Source organism: Homarus americanus, unplaced genomic scaffold (genome assembly GCF_018991925.1).
Source record: "Homarus americanus isolate GMGI-L3 unplaced genomic scaffold, GMGI_Hamer_2.0 scaffold34921, whole genome shotgun sequence".
NCBI lineage: Eukaryota > Metazoa > Arthropoda > Malacostraca > Decapoda > Nephropidae > Homarus > Homarus americanus.
This window is the reverse complement of record NW_024741901.1, coordinates 20,660,812-20,677,154: the sequence shown is the minus strand read 5'-3', so window position 1 is coordinate 20,677,154 and position 16,343 is coordinate 20,660,812. Positions and strand designations below refer to the sequence as shown.

The 16,343-nt window shown below is 44.8% G+C and overlaps 1 protein-coding gene across 7 annotated transcripts in view; it reads left to right on the top strand.

The window, feature by feature from the left end:
* Window positions 1-16,343, top strand: part of LOC121876214 (dual oxidase maturation factor 1-like) — an 82,690-nt gene that overhangs the window by 46,777 nt on the left and 19,570 nt on the right. For 6 of the 7 annotated variants that reach the window (XM_042381199.1, XM_042381200.1, XM_042381197.1 and 3 more), the window contains 2 exons: window positions 12,846-13,044; window positions 14,341-14,398. In XM_042381199.1, the coding sequence (XP_042237133.1) occupies window positions 12,880-13,044; window positions 14,341-14,398 (223 nt within the window). In that variant the 5' untranslated portion in view covers window positions 12,846-12,879. The remainder of the gene's footprint in view (window positions 1-12,845; window positions 13,045-14,340; window positions 14,399-16,343) is intronic. The other variant, XM_042381203.1, reaches the window with a different exon arrangement.

Here is a 16,343-nt window from a genome sequence, read left to right as displayed (position 1 = left end):
TTTCTTACTGAGGCTGAGACATGTTATTTGTGCACAGCTGAGAGAGATAATGGTGCCGAGTGTAGAGTTGAGGGCCTCCAAGGATGACGTGTAAAGATATATGCATGTGTGTTAAGTGCATCAGCAGGGTTGTAGAGAGCTGGTGAAGACACTGTGGAGTACAGGTGTGGGTGAAGACAGTGTGGTGTACAGGTGTGGGTGAAGACAGTGTGGTGTACAGGTGTGTGTGAAGATATTGTGTGGTGTGCAGGTATGTGAACGGAACTGACACGTCGACCCAGTGTACGTGTTGTGTCTGGTCGAGGCTGAGCTGCCCAGCTACACATTTTACGGGGCCAAGATGAGAAGGGTGGCCACACTTTCTCCGTTATTGACCAAGTAAACGTTTCATTGCGAGGATTTGTTTAACTTGTGTTGGGTCACCTGGAGGTGATGTGTCATCAGGGTTGTAGGTCAAATAGGCCCCCAACCTAACCTAATCTAACCATTAAAACTGGGGCCCATAAGGACATCGTCAGTCTACTAGAAATGTGGCCCATTTGATCTCTCAACTTGTCCCTCCAGCACCCAAACTCACACCTGGCGGTGACCTGAGTCATGTGGAGTTGACCTTAGGTGGTGCTGCTTTTTCCTCGTCGCTACAGCCGTCGTACAAGACAGGTGAGTCTGTCAGTGTGTTGTGACGGTCATTGTTCTTCTGCTACGGTGTTATGATTATGAGGTTCAAGTGACGTAAGACTCATGATCTTGTTATACTGTTGTTGGCAGAGTCGCTGTTTGTGTACACACACACACACACACACACACACAAGATAATTTGTCCATATAGTGAGGGATGTTGGTATATATATTAATGGGTATAAATGGGGTAAGAGGATTAGGGGGGAACGAAGAGACCTTTTGATTCTTGAATAAAATTGAAAGTTGTGGTCCCAGGAGTCACGATATCTGGGAGGGTTGGCAAAGATAGCCCGAAAACTTTTGTTTACAGTGGTGGGCCGTGGTCGCCAACCCTCAGACCAGAGTGGTTCTATTTACGTATGCAGGCGTGAATACAACCTCTCTCTCTCTCTCTGTGTTAATATTCATAACCGGATCAGTTAAGTGGTTTCATGGATGTTTAATGATGTACACAAGGGAGTTTTGTTTACACTGACCGTCACTCAACACGCGATGGATGTTAACTGAGCGTCTTCCTGTACAGTGTCGGGAGGTTCGTCGTTGTTTGGAGAATTTCTCTAAGCAAACCTCGTCACGTAGCTCTATCACTGCATAAACTGGCAACTGATCAACATATCGGCGTAAAACCTGTTATGGATATATACCGTTAAGAAAATACGGATCTCATGAAGTTTAGTCACCCCACAATTTATTTCACCTGGTGACTGAACACACTAACCTACCACCCCCCCCACACACACACAGGTAAGAATTTGGGTATTTAATTATCAGGTGAAATATGCTGGATTATATAAGACTACCCCAGTGACTCCTGCAGGTGTCCCTAGTAATGTAACTCTGAGGTGTTCCAGGGAGGAGGAGGAGGGGGGGGGGTACATCTGATGGGAAGAGTGAGTGAAGACGAGACATTCCAGCAGCAGGTAGGAAGAGGCCAAAAGGTTAGTGGCTGACGGTGCTCTGGCTGTAGCCAAGGACGACTGGGCTACCACTCCCGCAGCAGCTGAAAGTGAGAGGCATCGGCACACCACACTGTTTGTCTCTGGTCCTCCCCGCCTCTCCTAGCCTCGCCTCTACACCGGATAAGTCAGCGTTCCTTCTCCTAACACAAAGCAATATTAGAGGTCTTGGTTTCATCATACAGGTGTGTTGTTGTCATTTTACCTGTTGACGAGGTATACTGGTGATGATTTTCTTGTGTTACGGAGTGAAAAGAACACGAAAATATTATATCCTGTCCCCACGAATTAAAATTGCTCTCGCTTGTGCATAAGTTGACAACACGGAAAACTCTACAACTATTGGGCAACTCTGGACGATTGATCACTAAATATGTAATGCACAACCATGAAACCGCTAAGTAAAACTGATTTGTGTGATTTAAAAGTATAATCCTGAACATGAACTTCCGGGAAGGAACAAATGGAATCGTCCTACTGAGTTTCACTTTTAGTTCAAGAGCAGCAAGACAGGATTGGATTTATTCCCTCGTCAGCAGCTGGTCAAGTTCACCTCCGGGTTACTCATTATTTACCTCTCGTCACAGCCTCCACTACACCAACCTAACAACCGGTCCACTTGTATGATTTAAGATCCTTTTTTTCCGGGGTCCGCCTTAAAAGATATTTCCTCGATGGTGTAACTGTACAGCTATGTGCCCGCGGGGTACAAGAAGTTGACCTGGCTATCACAGCACAACCTTGTACAAGATTCTCCTTTACCATCATCACCATCACCACTCACAGCGCCTCCATCATCACCACTCACAGCGCCACCATCACCACTCACAGGGCCTCCACCATCACCACTCACAGCGCCTCCATCATCACCACTCACAGCGCCTCCATCACCACTCACAGAGCCTCCATCACCACTCACAGCGCCTCCATCACCACTCACAGAGCCTCCATCACCACTCACAGCGCCTCCATCATTACCATCACCACTCACAGCGCCTCCATCATTACCATCACCACTCACAGCGCCTCCATCATCACCATCACCACTCACAGCTGATTTAAGGATAAGTTAAAACAGTGTTGTCTGAACCACGTCCAGCTGTCGTGGCCACTGTGGTATGGTATAACAGTTCCTCGTTATGTTTATGAGCTGCATCGCGAGTCACAGCGCCAGCACGAGCCCTGATTATCCCTATTGTAAGGTGAGGGACCTCCGCCCTTCACACATTACGTCGCTCTCGGTCAACTGTGAATAAACGTCAGTGTCCGGGCTACGACGACGCTGGCTGGCGGTGGTGGACAAGTAGTTCTGGCCACTAAATTCGGGAGATGACAGCGCGAGTACGAGAGATTGCTGGGGACACTGTCGTCCTCTGGGATATTCGTAGCATCCGTCATACCAGCGGTGAACGTTGCGGTAAAGAAGTAAATATCTCAGTAAGGGTGAAGGGTGTGGATACAGTTCGTGCAACAGCCTAGATCTGCCTCGTACTGCTGGAGGTGATTTATCTGTGAGAGAAGTGTCAGTGAGCCGCAGGTGCCACCTGATTGTGTGACGGCGACTCACCAGCGGTCTATATATGTAAATCTTGCCTCACACCTTAGGATGCTACCCTCGCCTGCTGGTTAACGGCTAGCCAGACTCTCTCTCCCCCTCCTCAGAGTTCACACAGTTGGTAACATCCATGTACAGTATGTTGACGTGTAAGGTGCTGGCTATAGAAGATCATTTTGTCAGTGAAGGAGTTTGGTGGTGAGTACCTCGTGTAGCGGCAGTATAGACAGCAAATAGTAGTGAGGGAATAAGTGGTCGTGTTCATGTGCCACTGTGAAGGTCACTGCTGCCTGTAACACAACACGCTGGCCTTCGCCCTTGGAATTCCAGTCTTCCAGTCGTTTACTGTCCCACCTTGAGTTCCCCGCAGAAAAGCGGCCTTATTTCCTCCCTCACAAAGGCCCTGAAGGACAGGACCTGAAGTGAACTTTAGGCTTTCCAGTTCCTACAGGAGTTTGTCCCTCCTCACACACACACCTCAGCGCTCGTCAGGAAACGATCAGCGTGATCATTCTGTTGTGTGTTGAGTGAGGTCTTAGCCGCGGGGTGTTTGGCAAGCTGAAGCACCTCATTCTCACATGTGTGAGCAAGACTTGACTACAAACCCATTATCGCAATCATCGGACAGACAGAAACAGAGAGTGGGCAACCTCCAGTGGTGATTATGTGATTATGTATCCTCCGTCTCCCCCTACCCCATAGACTTCACCTACCTGTCAGAGAACCAGCCAGAGGGTGGAGGGTAGAGGGGGCGGAGTGTGTGTAGACACTTCCAGGTACCAAGAAAGTTTAACGAGCGGTGGAGGGTCTCTGGCGGGATGACCTGCGAGCGACGCTTCCTAAAATAAGATTAAGAGGAGGAACGAGAAACGCGGCTGGGAAGGGGGGTACTGAGGTTGTTCATAGGGAGGAAGAAAGAGAGAGAAATGGAACGAAGAAGGGTGAGGAAAACAGAGAATAAAAAGCTGTACGAGAAGAACTAAAAGAAGAAGGAAGGTGGGAGGAGTGAGAGAGAAAGAACCAGAGTGGCGGTGGGAGGGTGACGGCGTGTTAGGGTACTGCATCACCCTCCCTCACCCCACTCCTACCCTCCCTCATCCTCCCACACCCCACCCCTACCTTCCCTCACCCTTCACCATCCTCCCTCACCCACCTCCTACCCTCACTCACCCTTCACCATCCTCCCTCACCCACCTCCTACCCTTCATCACCCTCCCTTACCCCCTCCAATCCGCCCTTACTCTCCATCACCCTCCCTCACCCCCTCCTATCCTCCCTTACTCTCCATCATCCTCCCTAACTCACCCTCCATCATCCTCCCTTACCCCCCTCCTACCCTCACCCATCTTCCCTCATCCTCCCTCACCCACCTCCTCCCCCCCCCCCCTCACCCCTTCCTAACCCTCCCTCATCCTGGACGTCACCCTCATCCTGGGCTTCACTCATCCCTCACACTGTTCCTTCAGGTTGGAAATCAGTGAACAGAAATTCCCTTCAGTACTAACAAGTTTCCGAGTTACGCAGGAGATTTTGTCTTGTGTTTTAATCTTTGTTGGCGGGAAGATGAGGAGGACGTGCTATGGCTTGGTCATCTGAGCCTCAGTCTTAATAGGCCACAACATGAAACAAATGCTTGCCGTCTGGACTGTTAGCAGTGAGACCTGTTTGAACTGGGGTTAGTGGTACTAGGGCCTACTAGGACTGGGGCCCTGTGGTACTAGGGTCCATCTAGCCCGACCCCACTCTTTACCATGCACAAAACTATTCACGCACTGTTTTGAGAATTTTGGCATACTGATGGTGCCAGTGTGTAGTGTAATCATGGTGCCAGTGTGTAGTGTGGTGTGGTGCCAGTGTGTAGTGTAGAGTGGTGCCAGTGTGTAGTGTAGAGTTGCCTCCAGTGTGTGGTGGCAGGTGTGGTGGCAGTGTGTGGTGTGGTGTGGTGCCAGTGTGTAGTGTAGAGTTGCGCCAGTGTAGTGTGGTGTGGTGCCAGTGTGTAGTGTGGTGTGGCGCCAGTGTGTAGTGTGGTGTGGTGCCAGTGTGTAGTGTGGTGTGGTGCCAGTGTGTAGTGTGGTGTGGTGCCAGTGTGTAGTGTGGTGTGGTGCCAGTAGAGCGAGTACTGGTGACCGTCACGCACACGTCAAGTTGTTGCTACAGTGAGGTGTCATAAAAATTCTTCACACTAAATCGCAGACCCAGGAAAAAAGTTCGATTTGACAGTACTATTATTGTGGTGTTGGATAGTTAACCTTTACGGTGCCAGTACGCTCCATCCCCCAGCTTCCTTCCACTCCCCTTCTCTCCCCCCCACTACCCCTCTCCCCTACCCTTCCCCTGTCTACACGCTCTCTTATTAACAAAATTAATATATATGCATCGATGGACAGGTCTTGACCCCGGATTCAGAGAACGTGAATAATGTAGAAGCTGTATTGTGAGTAATGTAATCTCATACGATTTAAACATACGACGTGGCGTCACTTTTATTCATCTTTGTCACATTTTAATTCAGAGAACGTAAGTAATATAGAACTAACTGTAGGAGCGCGTTGTAATGTTTCTGGTTTGAATATACGTAATTCTCACTTACTCATCTCCGCCTCATTCTGTTTCCCGCCAAGACTGTCAGCTGGAACTTTTCAACATAAACAAAGTTGATGGATCATGACGGCATCACTCCCGCATTGTACCGAGACAACCTTTCACTTGCTACTACTCACTCGTTTAAAAAAAAATCAATCAGATATATTTCTCGATAAACTGGCGTCATATTCCCGTATTTATCAATATATTTCCGTCGGTTGTATACACATTTATGCGTCCATATATGAAGGTAACATGAGATCATTCATTACGAAACTTTACGGTGAGTTAGTTGTGGTGGGCCAGCTGCCTCTACTTCGTGATGCTGTGGTGGACTGCCTCTACTGTACACACTCACCTAATTCACAACTAAATTATATGTTTATTGTTCATGGTGGCGAGTGTGTGGTTATACCTTATGTTATTTTTGGTCACTGATTCAAGAGTAGATTAATTGTTTATGGTGACGAGCGTGCAGTTGGCTAGCGTAACATTGATTTATGGTGTGTTATGGTGTTCTCACAAAGCTTAACACTGTACTTTAAGCTGGTATTCGACCATTATAACACCTGGTGATATATATTTACATTTTAACATCCAGTAATATTAAATAATATCTAACAGATGTGGTGAATTTGATGTTATGAGCAGCTCTCGTGGGTAACGGTACTTTATGTGGCTGTAAAGTGTCGTAAAGTTGTCTTCTTCACATTTTAAAGTATATTCAGTCACTCTTACCACCAAAATAACATTGATATTTTGGACAGAATTACTTGAAAATATCTTATGGTTCAATGACACTGATAAAATGACAAAAGAGTTTCAAATGTACTACTGTAGATACATATTATTAGGTAGATTGATATAAACGTGGATACTTGTTCATACATTTAACAATATTCATTACTCACACTATTTTTTTTATTATTATTTCTACCAATTACTTTCGTTTCCAATCACTTCATAATTTTTTTCATATTATAAATAACAGAGTTTTATACACGTCTTACGGGTTTAAATAGACGTCAAGTTTAACATTGTTTTTATTCACTGTGTGCATTCACTATTTTGTGCTGAATATCATGAAGTTATTTTTGTTTTAAATCTGCCAATCGTTTGTCGAGAAGCTAAATGGATGCTGGAAACATTCTTGTGGTGGAGGCTGCCGAGTGACCACACGTGCATACAGAAATAACGTGTCACAGTGCTCATTGTTATATTGGCAACAGGTCAGCAACACTGGTTATCTCCTGTTGTGTCATGTAAGTAACAGCGGCGGCACCTGATTGGCTTACTTGTATAACCAATAAGAAACGAGTGACTGAAAACAAGGACACTTTATGATAGAAATAACAATAATTTTCCACGTCTATGATACGTTTGCTTTGACTGTGAACCAACCAACCAATCAGACGCTAACATTCACCTGCTAAACTATTACTAAACATAAGTGGATCTGTTTGTTTATTACGGTTGTTGCTCTCCTGTTATTGTTATCACTTATGTCTCTACACCCCCATTACTTACTGTTGTCTCCTATTATCCCTCTCTCTCTCTCTTTTATTATATTCCAGTGTTTACTCCTTGCGTTAACTCTCCTTCATTATTCTTATGTTCCTTTCTTCTTCTTGTTATCTTCTGTTATCTTGTGTGTTTCTGTTATCGTATTCTCCTTTGTCTGTATTTATTATGTCTTCAATATTTCATAATGTATTTTTTGGAAATTTTTTGTATTACTTTGTAGTAGGCTATATGGTATTAACTGGCGTACCCGGCGCGCGCGTTGCACCACAGACTGCAGGTGTTAGACGAGGTGAAATGAACTAGACAGTGTAGCCACAACGTTAAGTGAACATGTAAACAAAAGAACGAGATCAAATTACAGTTCTCGGTGTTCAAAACTGTATTCCTTCGCGGGGAGGGGGGGGGGGCACTAAGACCACCCCCTTCCCACCCATTAAAAAAAATTCCACCTTCAGGATAGTTGCCAAAAGTGTAGTAATGCATAGCAACCAACACCACAAAACAAACAAACAAACACTGTGCTTTAAATATAAACACTGTATGAGATGTACCATATTTCGTAGCTGTATTGTATTAGATATTCCCATTGTTTTGTTTGTTGTTGTTTTTAGTTCAAGTATAGATTTTAATTACGGTCTCTTTAACAGAACCCCCAGTTGAGGGTCATATGTCAGGGTTGTCATAATGATGCTTCGTGTGATGTAACGACACACCATGACAGTTACTGCTTGCTTGGTTGTGACACTAGAAGGGGTGTGTGTGTGTGTGTGTGTGTGCGTGTGTGTGTGTGTGTGATGAGCAACACCACTACGCACACAAGCTAACGTCGGGATGTTGTAAAGGTTGAGATGGTGAAGATGGTGATGCAGGGGAGGTGGTGATGATGATGATGATGAAAGTGATGATAATGAAAGCGATGATGAAAATGATGAAAGTGAGGATGATGATAATGAGAGAGATGATGAAAGTGATGATGATGATGATGATAAAAACAATAAGACAATAACTGAACGTGTTGCCATTCAATCGTCGTTAAGCCTGGGTTACGGAACGGACCAAAACAACCTAACCCATCCCTTAGTTACCCGAGACGAATCAACTTTACGACCCCCTCCCATAGGGTTCATAATGAGGGTCGTCTTAATGTCGTCAGTGAGTTTGCATGACTGAAAATTTAACTAAATTTTCGTGAAGGTCTTCGTCTTACTTGAGTGTTTAATTGCGGCATTGGCGTGTGTGGGTGGGTGGTTGGGTGTGTGTGGGTGGGTGGGTGGGTGTGTGTGTGTGTGTGTGTGTGCGTGTGTGTGAGTCAATAGAAGTATCAATATCAACCAAGGTTAACATCCATCCACCCTCTCATCAGCATTGCCAACTTTCCTCAATCACATTCCATCATAACGACACATCGCCACGATAGGCTACAGGTGACCCGAGACTATAGTTTACTTACCCTGTTTTAAATCATCACTTTGAAAAATATCCCTCATACTTCAACAAATAACAACATTATCAGTCAAATCACGAGAGGCAGGTGGTGAGGTTAACTGAACACGGTCTTTTTATTTAGAAACATTTTGTCTAATTTATTCAGAAACGATGGAATACACACACACACACACACACACACACACACACACACACTTTTATAATGACAAAGGTGAGGAAAAGGGGAAATAAGACTGAAGGAAGGAGGAACGGGAAGACGATAGGAAGGAAGGGGGGAGGGGAACCACCATGACCTCTGACCTGCACCAGCCAAGAGAAACTCAGCTCCTCTTCCTCCTATCTACACAATGGCATAGTCGGGTCATATGGAACCTAGTTATAATGAAATTGGGGGGTGGGGGGAGGGGAGGCTCTATTAGAACCCCCATTAGTACAAGCTTAATAGGTCCGGTTAAAGTAGGGGTCTATTTCACTCTACCTACTGTCTGTCTGTCTGTCTCAATTTTCAGTCTCACTTTTTCTCTCTCACTTTCTCTCTCCCACTTTCTCTCTCTCACTTTCTCTCTCCCACTTTCTATTTGTCCTAATTTTTTTTTCATAATTTCAATCACCAACACAGGTATGAACACTTCAATTATACATATTATAATCTCTTAACTTACGCTATACCGCTATAACTAATATTTGTCTTTTAATTATATAACCTCCAGACTGTATATATAATTATGTATTGTGTGTATATATATCTCATTCGTTTAGGTATGGTGTTGTGTGTTATTGTTGTGACATAAACAAGTATGATGCTATATGGTGACGTAACGTGTGGTATGTGGTGATAGCGCTTGTGTTTACGATGGGTGGTGGTGGTGGCGGTGATGGTTGTTGTGGTGGTGGTGATGGTTGTTGTGGTGGTGGTGATGGTTGTTGTTGTGGTGGTGGTGGTGATGGTTGTTGTGGTGGTGGTGGTGATGGTTGTGGTGGTGATGGTTGTTGTGGTGGTGGTGGTGATGGTTGTTGTGTAGTGGTGATGGTTGTTGTGGTGGTGGTGGTGATGGTTGTTGTGGTGGTGGTGGAGATGGTTGTTGTGGTGGTGGTGATGGTTGTTGTGGTGGTGGTGGTGATGGTTGTGGTGGTGGTGAGTTGTTGTGGTGGTGGTGAGGTTGTTGTGGTGGTGAGGGTTGTTGTGGTGGTGGGATGGCTGTTGTGGTGGTGGTGTGAGGGTTGTTGTGGTGGTGATGGTTGTGGTGGTGGTGGTGGTGTTGGCGATATTGTTGTGGTAGTGGTGATGGTTGTTGTGGTGGTAGAGTGATGGTTGTTGTGGTGGTAGTGGTGATGGTTGTTGTGGTGGTGGTGATGGTTGTTGTGGTGGTGGTGATGACCGAGTTGAGATGACTAACACACGCACAAACTTCCTAGAGTGAACACCAGTCATCGACCTCACCTAGTCCTGCACTCCCTCCTGAATACTAAGTAATAGAGATCTTATTCTATCTCGCCTTTAACGATCGATATCCAATGATAATATTTACCTTAATAAAAAATAAATAAAAAAAAAGATCCATCAATAAAAATTAAAATCTCAAAAAATAGTGAGTTAATTTTATCTTCCGGGGTGGTTAATATGAAGTGGAAATTCATAACAGGTACACAAGTACAGCACAGTAGTTAAGATGATCGCCGTGGTAGGAATGTTAAGTGTCTTCAACCCGTTTTCTGTGGAGTTGGCGTATTGTAGTGAGAGCTTAGGATATTTTATTTTTGTTTACCTGTACATTACTCTGAGTTAATTGAGTTCGTTAACTAAGATTCTTACTGTACTGTTACTTTGTCTTAAAAATATATAGCCTATATATAGATCAAGGGTTATGGTATATATATTTATATTTTTTTATAGTCTATCTGTAGTTATGCAAGTGTATCATGATGTAGGTTAGGAGAACACCCGCCTGTACACACACACACACACACACACTTTCAGTTTCAACCGACGCACCTCACCCGCCCAGACCCCCGACGCACCTCACCCGCCCAGACCCCTGACGCACTCCCACCGCCCAGACCTCGACGCACCTCACCCGCCCAGACCCCCGACGCACCTCACCCGCCCAGACCCCCGACGCACCTCACCCGCCCAGACCCTCACCCTTCACACAACGGGGGAACCAATCATAACCTCCCTTAATTACAACACCTATATACCGGGTAGTTCTTAAACGGGCCATTATACCGCCGACTATTAACCCTGTGTGTATATTGCTGTGTCTATAATCACACAAGCAGGTGGTATGTGAACCCTGAAGCGCCGCGAGCAGGTGGTGTATATAGAAAGTAACAGTTGTGGGTTTGTACCGCAGGTGGCGCGGGCGGGGTTGACTTACACACCTGTCTGACACTTCGGTAACCTCTGCGCCACACCTGTACTGTCCTTATTGCAAGATGTTCGTTAATTTATTTAGTTTAGCTGAGTACGATGCCAACCTCTTGAGTACAATGATTTTTTGTACCCTTAAGTTAGATAGTTTAATCACTTGAGTACGGTTTCAGTCCTTTGAATATATGATATGATTCCTTGAGTTAGATGAAATGGTACTTATCGTACTCAAGAGGATAAGGTACTTATTATTTGTATTCAAGGGGTTATGTCATCTTACTCAGATGGTTGTCATTGTACTCAGGTAGCTGTCATCGTACTCAGGTCGCTGTCATCGTACTCAGGTAGCTGCCATCGTACTCAGGTAGCTGCCATCGTACTCAGGTAGCTGCCATCGTACTAAGGTAGCTGCCATCGTACTCAGGTAGCTATCATCGTACTCAAGTAGCTATCATCGTACTCAGGTAGCTATCATCGTACTCAGGTAGCTATCATCGTACTCAGGTGACCAAAGACATATTCAACCACACATTTAAATTCTGATGTGAATTTCAAACCGATGCTAACAAAAGACCTCCCACCTTCTCGACCTTTCATTAGTTCTCTCATTTACCACCACGACAGCCTAACTGTTTTTATCGCCGCGCGTCACTCAACTGAAGACCCGTGGTGTAGAGCGGAGATTAGGGTCACCAGATTCTGCGAGTCGTAGCCATGACGGAAACAATAGCAATTCAAAGAGGCCTTGTTTTTCTTCTCTTTCTTGGATATTTGCTGCAGCGGCTTCTTGTGGCAACCGATTTACATTTGATGCTGAAAAAGATACGAGGATATATTTTTTTTTTTTTCGTTTACAGTGTATCTTTTGGAAAGGTTTAGTACGGTGGGGGATGATGTGCTTTATATGTGTGGTGTGTGTGTGTGTACGCGAGAAAGAGGCCTCACCACCTTACACAACCAGGAACAATGCTTCACCTCACCTCAACACATGGACTACAGTCACGCTACCAACACTGACGTTTAGCGAGGACAACCATTCGCACTCATTACACACTTTAGAAGAATTTAAGTGCATAAAATAAATGCACCATTGTTCGAAACGTTTACTGAGTGACGGACCCTACAAGTGTGCACGTACGTTTTGTGTTCATCGTCTTAGCTGATACGTGTAATATACTGTATTAGATGTGCTATATAATGTTTACCGAATTGACCTCCGAAGCCAACATTGAGAGAGAGACACACACACACACCTAGCCTATCCATACACCGTCCGTCACTTGCTGGTGGTCCACTGCAACAAACACAAACACGGTACTCCTCTACACCCTCCTCCTCCTCCCGCCGCCCTGAAGGACACGGGAAGTGGGAAGGAACTGTCCATGGGGCCCGTTAAGTGGTGCTGAATGATATAATAGAGGTGTTAGTGTGATGATGATCAGGATAATAATTTTAGGTGTCCTTCATGAGGTAATGAAGAAGCATATTCGAAGGTTGTTTATGTTAAGGTGTGTGTGTGGGTGTGTGTGCGTAAAAAGATGTGTTTATAGTGCGCCCAAATATGAACACCTGGTCATTAAACATGCAAGAGGTGTTATAGAGATAAATTGTACAGCCTCCATCATAACTCTCTCTCTCTCTCTCTCTCTCTCTCTCTCTCTCTCTCTCTCTCTCCCCGTAGAACCACCCATTAACCCCCCTTCCCTCTCTCTCTCTCTCTCCTCCACAGAACCGTACTCGAGTGCCTGAGAAAGGGTGAGAAAATGAGGGGTTGGTTCGATGCCTTCAGATCAGATGGAGGACCCACGCTCTACGCCTACAGCAACCGGACCAGCGTCACGGGCGATGTTCCCACCATCACTATCTGCCTCCTCTTCCTCACCGTCTTCATCGCCTTCCTCCTCATCTTCCCGGGAGTCAGAAAAGAGGTGAGGGAAGAGATAGAATGAAATGAAAGAAGATTAGGGAAAATGAGAGAAGAGATAGAATGAAATTAAAGAAAAATTAGGGAAAAAATAGATGAATTTGGGGAGATAGAATGAAAAAGATGATAACTGGGGTTTAAAATAGGATGAAAGAGGTGGAGGAAAAGATAGATTGAAATAAGATAGAATAAATAGGACAAAGGAGGAGTTAGAGAAGAGATGAATGTTGGTAGATATGATTAGAAGAAAGATAAGAGGTACGAATGTGATAAAAATAGATAAGATGATAATTAACTGACGACGTAAACAAACTGTAGACAACTAAGTGACGACGTAAACAAACTGTATACAGCTAAGTGACGACGTAAACAATGCCGTAAACAGCTAAGTGACGACGTAAACAAACTGTAGACAACTAAGTGACGACGTAAACAAACTGTAGACAACTAAGTGACGACGTAAACAAACTGTAGACAACTAAGTGACGACCTAAACAAAAATGTAAACAGCTAAGTGGTGACGTAAACAACTAAGTGACTACGTAAAGAACGATATAAATAGTTAAGTGACGACGTAAATAAGGATATAAACAGCTAAGTGGCGACGTAAACAACCATGAAAATAGTTAAGTGACAACGTAAACAACATACCTACACAATTAAGTAGACAAGTAAGCAACAACGTACATAATTAAGTGTACACGAAAACAACGACGTATCATACATAGCAAAGTAGACATACACACATACACATACATACATACACACAAACTTAAGTGGACACCCTCACACCTAAGTGGACACATACATACATACACAAACACGTAAATGGACACACGCAGAGACACAAACAACAAAGTGGACACACATACATACATACATACATACATACATACACTTAAATAGACATACGTAGATACAGACAAAAAACAAAGTGGACAAACACACATACAGTACAGACACACCTAAGTGGACAAGAAGTCAACTCTCTCACGGTAGTAAGTGTGGTAACAAGACCTCGTTTCGTAATGTGGTAATTGGAGGTTGTTTACCATCGCCCACGGTTTAATCTACAAGATGCTAATCAAACTTAATTATGGCGCTGGGTTAAATGGCGCGGCGATGTGTGTAATGGTGTTCTCATCCGCTAGTGGTGCTGTGCTTTATTGTGATGGAGTGAGGTAGATAGATAGATAGATAGATAATCAGAGAGAGAGAGAGAGAGAGAGATAAACAATGTACTTCCCACCCCAAATCAGTGCCCAAAGAGTACTAACCGTCACTTTCTCCCCACCTGCAGAGATTCGCCACCATCTGTACAGTGACGCTGAGTTTACTGGTCGGCACCGTCATCTGTGGTGAGTATTGTCTCTATACTGTATTTACTTAATGTTAACTTTATCCAGAGCCAGTGTAAAGTTGATTATATTACGTGTATGTATGTGAGAGAGAGAGAGAGAGAGAGAGAGAGAGAGAGAGAGAGAGAGAGAGATTGTCACCTTTGCACAGATAATAACACAATAAGGAAAGATCCGTGAAAGAAAAGTCATGGTCCAGTATTCCTCCGTAAATCGGGAAACCTTCAAGAGGCTTCACCAAGTGGAAACGTAAACACGGAGACTAAGTGTAAACACCTTGTTGATGTTCCCGGCCTAAATCGCGCCTGCTGTTGCCTCCATCGCGCCTCTCTACGTGAGGACCACCACGTTCACGCCCACCAGCCTCCTCACTTTCTCCCGGGGATCCCTTGTCAAAATGATATACGACCCTCTGAGAACCCCTACAGGAGCAGGATGCCCCACAGACGGTTCATGACTCTCTGACGACCCATACAGGAATATGGCCCCTCGTCAGTGGTCCTCGACCCTCTCAAGAATGGGACCTCTCGTGACTGGTCCTCTCTGACGACCTTGTGAAGTAGTATCTGGTATTGACTGAAATCGGTAACTTGTGTATCTCATCCCCGTGGTCGTGTATAATCTCGCTTGACGGCTGCACTCCACTTGTTATGTGTTTCCTCACTGTGTTTCTCATACACTCGTCTAGACTTTCTCTGGGTCCATTCCCAAGTGTTGGAGGTCTGGGAGTACAGTGCCTCACCTGGTAATTATACTCAAGACGGCAACAGTTTGAACTTTCCTCCTCCGCTCCGCACATGCCAACACTCAGCAGTAACTAGTATGTTTAGCCACAAACGTTAACTAATGTGAGTGACATCAACTACAACTGCGGTAAAAGTTTCACAGCACGTGTACAGCGACTCAGACTTTCTTTTTAAGAGGTGATTCTGTCTGTCTGCCACGTAAAGGTGATATTAATAGATACTGGGACAAAACAAGTCCTTCACCACTGCCCTTTTGGGAACTTCGGCAATAATTACCATTGTTCTAACCTCAATAGTGTAAATATAGGTACAGGTACATGATTGAACAGGACACCTTACTGTTATTGATCTAAGGTTTATATGAAGGTGCTGTGGGAGGTATATTTTTAGTACAGCTGTAGCTCAATGGGTCACGTTTACTCTATCAGAGGTTCAGTGTTTGATCGTACAAAACAGATGAATCATTGACCGCCTCCCCGTCACCCACCAACACCCTCAACACCTCCCTTGCCAGATGGAACACACAGCGATTAGTCTCTCCTCCCCCCCACCTTCCCCCATCTCCTCCTCCCGGGGTTGGTTTAGGTCAGCGTCGGGTGATTCGCTTTCATTTTCTACCGGAAATACTAGTGAAGGCTGAGTGGTCCCTGCAGGCGGGGGTATGACAGGGGATGACCACGAGGCACTGGGGGCATGAAGCGACACACGCACACCCACAACACTTCCACACACACACAGTACCTCACCTGAACGTTTTCGCCTCAATATGTGGAATGGTATCTTGATTCTATTAACCCGAGTGACATAGTTCATAGACTATTAGATCACCTGAAGATTAGACCTCCAGCTTATTCCATCTTACGATTAACCATCCTAACGCTAACCTAACATAACCTAACCCCTCCAGATAAAACGTTAGGGTGTTTAACATCAGGTGAAATAAGCTAAGAGGGAGCTAATCTTCAGGTAATCTAGAATATTTTCCCATGGATCACAATATCAATCAAATATTCCCTTATGTCTTAATGTATATAAGTGTGAGAAAACCTTAACGTATATACCTGAGTTTGAGTGTTTATTTAAGCGAGTATTTGCCCATAGAGTGAGGCAATTACTCCGTGGTCGTACCTTCAGTGTTGTGTTGTGTCAGAGCATCGTGGTCGTACCTTCAGTGTTGTGTCAGAGCATCGTGGTCGTAC